The following is a 7,463-nucleotide window of genomic DNA, read 5'->3' as shown; positions in this document are numbered from 1 at the left end:
GCAGCCCCCGCGGGGGGAGAAGGGAAACCTCCCCGGGCGGAGAGGAAGGGTTTCGGGAAAACTCTCTCCAAAGCAGCGGCGCGGCAGCCTCTCCAGCACCCAAACCGGGTTTTTCCGCCTAAAACAGGTCCGCCCGGGAGAGCGAGACCTCCAGACCAAGAGACGGTGGTTTCACGCTTAAAATCGCCAGGGATACCCCTGCTCTCCCGGCAGCACCACCAAACGCTCATTTGCAGCAGCGTAACAACCCGGATTTTACTTAAGGGTTTAATGCCGGCAGCCCGATTAGATGGGTGCTGCCATGAAGAGACTCACTAGGGACTACCCAAGAGAAACCGATTTCTTTCAGAAGTAAAAAACTGCCCGTCTAATCCTACCTAAGTTTGATCACATTTCTTTTCCTAGTAACGTGCAGGCAGTCAAAAAACCAGCACGGTTTAAAGTGCAAAGCACTCCACATTTAATTAATTTGACAGTAATTTAAGGAAGGTAAGTACCCCTTCCTTACTAGTGCTAAAGGAAAGCTCCCAAGCGTTTTAAATTCCTTTGAAAACCTCCAATCTTTATGTGGGTTGTATTTATTGTGTAAAATAAAATTTTGAAATTTCCAGAGCTATAATTGAAATCAATGTCAAACTGTCACATTGATAAAGGTTTTGCACTTACGAGTAATATAAAAACCACCAAACGTTTAAAAAAATTGCTTTTAGGATATTGTCCCTGTCAGCTACCGACATTATTGTGAAGATGTGAGAGCAAGCAGCATTGGCTACATGCGTAAACAAGATGCCAGGCTCAACAGAAAATTCCTGTCTGTTTTTTGCCAGTGTCGTTACTCATTTTTAACTGGACATTTTCTGGTTTTGCATTTCAAAATACAAGAAACTCTGAGCTATATCTGAATATCATATAGGAGTGTTGTACAGTCCATTTAAACAACTTCTGTTTAAATTGTCTTTTAACTGTGCTATTTATTTGTACTTTAAGTATAGTTCTCATGAGACAATTTGCCTTAAGCTCCAGAAACCTTAAATCTAAACGAAAAAGAAGCCCTCCAGAGTGAAGTATGGATCCTTTGGACCCAACACTTTTCCCAATTCATGACCCACCACAGAGATGCTAAAACGAATACCTACAAGCTGTGAATCACTGTTTACTTCAGTCGATTTATCCCTTTAATCACACTAAAGAATGAATTGGTATGCCAATGGCAAATGGTTATTACCTAAACTCTACCACCTCCACAGTCAACTCTCCAATAATGGATACAGTAAAAGAAGAAAATACGCTCAACCCTGGGATATGGCAAACATATTTGTCTTCCTTTCAAGGAACTATAATGAACAAACTAACTAGAAATGTTTTCATCCTACTTCTGGAAGCATTAAATCACAACAACTTTAATTTGCTTGACCTGAATCATCGCTGTAAGCAATGAGAGAGAATTTAAACCTGTGATAGATGCACAGGACGATGATTCCAGAAGTCTGGATTCTGTTTCTTCCCGTTTCACAGACTGTGCAAAGCATTTTCAGTAAACATGCCAGCTCCTCCTCTGCAGTTGTGTGGAAGACCTTCACTTCCACATCTGAAACAACAGTGATGTGGGACTTTGGACTCAAATCCTGCAACGACATATAGCAAGCGTTCACGCAAAGATCCCATTCAAGTTTATGGGACTCAAATGCCAGTTTATATTCTCAGATATTCTGCTTGACTTAATCCAAATTGTTTCTATCCTCTTAACTTTTCTCAATAGCAGCAGAGGGGAACATCAGCTACACTTACATAGTATACTAGAGAATTGTTAAGCTATACTCGACATCACACTCAGCGGAATGATGTAGTCTACAAAGATTAAAATGGGATTCTCAGAAAATTTCAACTACAGAGGAGACCAATTGCAAGTAAGTCAGATCAGAGTGTGCTCAACAAAGAACCAAAGATTTCTTCCTTAATTCTACCTTAAATTTTTATGCAAGTCACATAAACTACAGTGACATTTGTGTGGTACTGAGCCACCTAGCGGTTACTTTCAAATAATAAAGGGCTCATTTTCAGAAATAGAAACCAACAGGTTGGATGTATGAAGAATTCAGGTAACATAAGCGATACAACAGTAGAAAGGAATACATCTGCACCACTTCCAGTTTGCTCTGTATTCTGAATACAAAACTGGACATCCTTCAAAGACAACCAACCGTCCTGGTTTACAGACGTCCTGCCACTGACATTTTACCAACAAGTCTTTTCATGACATGAAAGTTACTAAGGTTGAAAACTGGAACAAGCAATGCTTTTGCTAAATTGTCAGTCATACTCATGAAATGAGTTTTATTCTAAGGGGGGCACTGAAGACAGGGCAAGCAACAGAAAAGGAGAGACTGAAGAATATATTTATCACTATCATAGAAACGTGGTTTGCAAACCAGCAGACCTGCCATATATCACCGAGTACATTCCCTGCTTTCCCACACAACCACATCATAGCCATAATAAACTGTAACTTAAAACTAGTTTAATTTCTTGGTTGGAACTCCTATGGAAGCATAAGCTGGGACCTAAAACTTTGCACTGTTCTTCTAATTACAGGATTTTATAACAAAATAAAACCCAAGAAACTGAGCTCTTGAAATCTAGTGCTTTTATTGAAGTTTTACAGTGACATACAAAATACAGTGTTTTATCAAGATGCTTATAAAAATGAATAGAGACACTATAGCAAGTGCATAAGCAATATCAAAACAAATTTGCATTGACGATACAGGCTCCAAGGGAATACTGTCCAACTATTTCAAAAAGGAACTCCTCAACGGTCTTCTCAGTAGTCTGTCTTCCTATGAGCTACTGCTCATTGTCCTTGTTGTTTTATGTTTTAATAGTTGGAGAACTGTTACATAAGAACAGAAATATAACTACCTACAAAGTCCCTGTTGGATTAAAGCACAACTATGTTGTAGTTTTCACCTGAGACCGTAAAAAGGTAGTTCTTTGAACAGCCATCCTATTTGAGGAAAATGATTTGTTAGGTTAAAGATAAGCCAAAGTCCAATTCAGCAGTATTGCAGATGCTGTCAGAATACACTTCTTTTTGCAGCTCTCTCCATTTCAATATTTGCTCTGCCAGCTCCTCCAACTCCATCACGAGCACCTCTGTTTTTGTCAAAGCAGTGTCCTGAAGCAGGAAAGAGTTGGATTTCATCTCTATACACCCTGTCAATCTAGCAGGACGTAAAAACAACCTAAACAACCAAACAGCATTGAATTCTTAATGCTGAAGGAGACAGAAGGCTCAGTTCTTTTGCTACTCACCATATTCTTCATGATGTTTGGTATCTGAGGGATGCTTCTTACGGTCTGCAAATGGCTTTCAAGCTTCTCAATGAAAGTCACAGCCTCAGTCAACAAGTCTACTACATACCTGTAACCAAGAATGAGCCCCCTGCTCAAAAGTTGTGCAAAACAATGAGGATTTAATAATTCCAAGCTCTTACTTCTTTCCCCTGTGGGTTTTCTTAGTCCTCTTCTCCAGTTTTATGCAAGTTCCTAACCATTTAATTAATTTCTCTGCAATTACACTTCTTTTACGACTCTCAGCAACAAGTAGGGCAGGAATTACAGAAGTGAATACGCACTTCTTCAGTAACTGGACTAGATTTTTAGACCATGAGATTTAATAATTCCAAGCTCTTACTTCTTTCCCCTGTGGGTTTTCTTAGTCCTCTTCTCCAGTTTTATGCAAGTTCCTAACCATTTAATTAATTTCTCTGCAATTACACTTCTTTTACGACTCTCAGCAACAAGTAGGGCAGGAATTACAGAAGTGAATACGCACTTCTTCAGTAACTGGACTAGATTTTTAGACCATGAGAAGAAGGACTATATTTTTAGAACATGTACTATGCATGTCCATGAATCATTCACACACTTATTCTGAGCAAGTCACAGTGGAAGGAAGACACTAAATGCTAAAGTAACAATTCCTACCTATGGAGAAGCATAATGAATCAAGCATTTAACACGTTTAAAACAATACGTCACAAATTGTTGTGTAATCTTCGGAAGACAAGACCAATAACCTAAGCAAATATTCATACAAATATGTATCACTACCTTTCTATGAATTTAGCAATGAGTAAACTACTTGCTTTTAGCTGAGGTTTTGCTACCATTTTTTATTTCTATTTTTCTCAATGGAAAAGTGAATGAAAGCATGCGATTTTTACTGCCTATTAGTTCAAATCAATTTGGACTCATGCAAACAAAGAACAATTATTTTCTATATGCCTACTTGTGGAAAGTAGCCTCAATAGGCAGGCTCTCTTGACATCTGGGCTTTATCAACCTCTTCCTAAGAGCCCTCTTCTCTTTCAGTACAGCTTCCAAGTGTCTGTTCATATCTTGCAAAATCTCGCATTTTTTGCCTATAAAATAAAATTGCGAAGTTGAAACTATTGTCCTGCTAAAACAAGAGCAAAATTTCTTCTGGAGAAAGACAGAAAGAAAAAGTCTGATCTATTGCACTGGACAGTTTACACTCAAGAAAGATATCATTAATCAGAATGATTTTTGTTGGAGTGTACAGGACTTAATATCAGCATGCACCTCAAAGTCATAATACCTACTTTTTAGAGATATAGCTTTGTTAATTGTTTTACATTATTTATAGCTTTAAGTAAACCGTCTTTGAGATGAAACCAACTTCTTAAACTATACCATAGCATTGAAGTATTACAATATACTTCACCAGCCTAACACAGTAGTAGCAAGCTAGAATGTTTTTAAGTATCCATCAAATCATAGTGGGAAAAGCGCAAAATAATAAAGAAATTAATACATATGCTCCCAAAATACTAAAATCAAAATCCAAGTAATTTTAGGGGCATACAGATGCAGCAGAAATACACTGAGTTACTGGAAAAGCAGCAAAACAGCACACAGGCCAAGGGAAGCAAATCAGGTTACTGATGATCTCTGAACTCCTGATGCTCCACTGACCCTGGGGAGCGGACCACCCCCCACCCCCCACCCCTTTTTTGTCTGGGGAGCGGACCCCCCCCCACCCCCCACCCCTTTTTTGGAGAATGAGTTATGCACAGAGCTTCTACTGAGACAGCAGAGGGTGCAAGTTCAAATAGTATGGAAGCATTCTTTAGGGGCTAATAAAACACCTGCCACCTCTAACAAGCTATCCAGTGGAGAAAGCTGCAATAACTTCTAGAAGTGTCATGTACTCAGATGAAATGTCAATCTGCTGATGAAGCCATTTAACACTCTTGGTCTTGCTAAGGTACAACTGCACTTACCTAAGTAAAAAGGGTGAGCAATGTCTGCTGTCTCCTTTTCCAACTGCAGAATTTCAGTTTTCAGTTTCTTCTACAACAATAACATCATCAAATGAAAACGCATTTTTAACATACTTATGCAGATATTGTTGACTCTCTTGGGGTGGGGAGGAAGTAGAAGGGGAGAAAGTGGGAGCATGGGGGAGAGCATGTGCGTGAAAGAGAGCGAGCATTTGCACGAGAGCATGTTACCATGCTCTCTGGAGTGTTTCTACTACTAGGTGGGGGCTTTTTTTGTCAATAGGAAAAGACTGTTGAAAAAAAAACTACGCAATTTAGTGATTTATTGGGAATTTGTGCTGGAAAAGACAGATTCTGCAATTCGTTCCTAAAACACAGAAACTTACATCTCCTACAAAGCAGTTTCATAGTCTATATTCTACTAAAGAACCTCTCAAAGCCACAAGTTTCCTCCTTCTGGCAAGGACTGGTTTGTATTGTGTTGGGTTTTTTTCTTAGCTGTGGGAGAAGCTCTCTCAGGTGAAACTCCTAGCTTTAATTCTTTCCAACAATAAACCAGCACAAGAGGAACAGATACCTTCCTGTGGCTGAAAGAGTTGTGGTCATTTTGGCTAGACAAGAGAAGACTGAGGAAAGTACAGAAGAGGATGACATATCAGTCTCTCAGGACTCACAGAGAACTGCTGCTTTGCTTTTCTTGATTACTGAGGAGAGGACAAAAATAAACCTGTTTCACTCACAGCATATTGAACATTTGTCAGAGAGAGTACTTTGTATGTGAAACCTTCCAGCAAAGGAGGCTAAGTAGCCACCTTACTGGGAGCTGGAAACTGTTCGTTCCTTCTGCCTGTCAATACAGGATGATGCCAGCTGTTTAACTCATTCTCCAAAAAAGTAAATGGTGAATTTGTCACACTGCTTTGTAGCTGCTGGAGCCCACATTGTGTAACTTAAACACATTTTTTGTACCAGCGAGCAAATGCTCAGAAAACATCATCATAAAATACAAGCCAACAGGCAATTCAGGCAGTAGGAAATGACTGAGGTTACCTCTTGCTAACCAACAAAATGGTCTAGTTGCGTATAAAGATACGCATTTTTGTGAATTGAAGTCAACTACAAATTCTTATTTGTTCTTCAGTTTCTTCAGAAAATTTCAGGTGACACTTCAGTCAAAGATGCAGGCTGCTGTGTCTTTCTGGTTATACCGAAACCTTTTGTTTCATGATTTTGTTCTTTTCTTTATAACAACTCAGTCCACTGGGGAAAAAATGCCAACTGTTAAACAGCTGAACCATTAAGAAAAACCCCAAAACATGAAACAATAGCACATGGCAGTCCAATACCTCATCAGGTGCCACATATTATCTCTAATAGTAAAGTGTAGAGCATACACTGACAACAGTAAAGGCTGTACCTCATTGATTTCAGCTCGAATGTTTGCCATTTTTTCCATCTCTGAGAATTTCACAAAGCATGGGGCTTTTCTACAGGTTAAATCCAATGTCTCCTGTGAAAGGAAAACAACGGGAAAAAATGCAGTCAGCAGCAAGAACGTATCAGGCAAATTCTCCAGATTAGCTTTTAATAGTCTAAAGTTACTGTTATTCTCTTGCACTATGCAATACAGTAAACTTCATCTGAACGACTCATAAAATACGGGCATTATTTGGGGAAAGTGAACATGAGTGAAAATAGAATTTCATAAAAGGCAGTAATAGAGCACTCTCAACAATACTAGCTTGCATGCTGCTGGAACGCAGTAGAGGCCATCAAAAAAACCCCCCTCACGTCTACGCTCCAGAAAAACACACACCAGAAGGTACAGTTTAGTAAGGAAAGCTACCATCAGCCAAAACCGCAAGAGGTCCTACAATAAAAGGAAAAACTTGTCCGCCTTTCAAATCAACGCAAACAGTAGCACGGTTTAGCACTTCCACCTTATTTCAAGACACACGGCCGGTACTAAAGCACGGGTAACCTGACGGCTGGGTGTGAGGCGCTGCACCTGCAGCCAGGACACACGTGCTTGAAGGACGGGCACAGAGGATAGAGGAGAGCTGCGACGCAGCACCTGAGCCAGGGCTTCTCCAAACCTTTACCACAGGTAGTTTTTGTTGCGCCGCTATTTTCCCCGCTGCCGCCAGCTCGCACAGC

At 39.9% G+C, this 7,463-nt stretch overlaps 1 protein-coding gene across 3 annotated transcripts; it reads right to left on the bottom strand.

Moving 5' to 3' along the window:
* Window positions 1–2,629: 2,629 nt before the first annotated feature.
* On the bottom strand, window positions 2,630–7,463 carry HAUS2 (HAUS augmin like complex subunit 2). 3 transcript variants are annotated; one of them, XM_019471598.1, is made up of 6 exons: window positions 7,381–7,463; window positions 6,724–6,816; window positions 5,307–5,376; window positions 4,292–4,424; window positions 3,313–3,421; window positions 2,630–3,175 (listed from the first exon to the last, which is right to left on the bottom strand). In XM_019471598.1, the coding sequence occupies exons 2-6, from the start codon at window positions 6,760–6,762 to the stop codon at window positions 3,026–3,028; spliced, it is 501 nt and encodes a 166-aa protein (XP_019327143.1). In that variant the 5' UTR covers window positions 6,763–6,816; window positions 7,381–7,463; the 3' UTR covers window positions 2,630–3,025. The 3 variants fall into 3 exon arrangements, with proteins under 3 accessions (XP_019327143.1, XP_019327145.1, XP_019327144.1); XM_019471600.1 differs by having other exon boundaries at window positions 5,307–5,373; XM_019471599.1 differs by having other exon boundaries at window positions 7,409–7,457.

The sequence above is a fragment of the Aptenodytes forsteri genome, unplaced genomic scaffold (assembly GCF_000699145.1).
Source record: "Aptenodytes forsteri isolate BGI_AS27 unplaced genomic scaffold, ASM69914v1 Scaffold146, whole genome shotgun sequence".
In the NCBI taxonomy this organism is placed as follows: domain Eukaryota; kingdom Metazoa; phylum Chordata; class Aves; order Sphenisciformes; family Spheniscidae; genus Aptenodytes; species Aptenodytes forsteri.
This window is presented reverse-complemented; position numbering and strand designations above follow the sequence as displayed.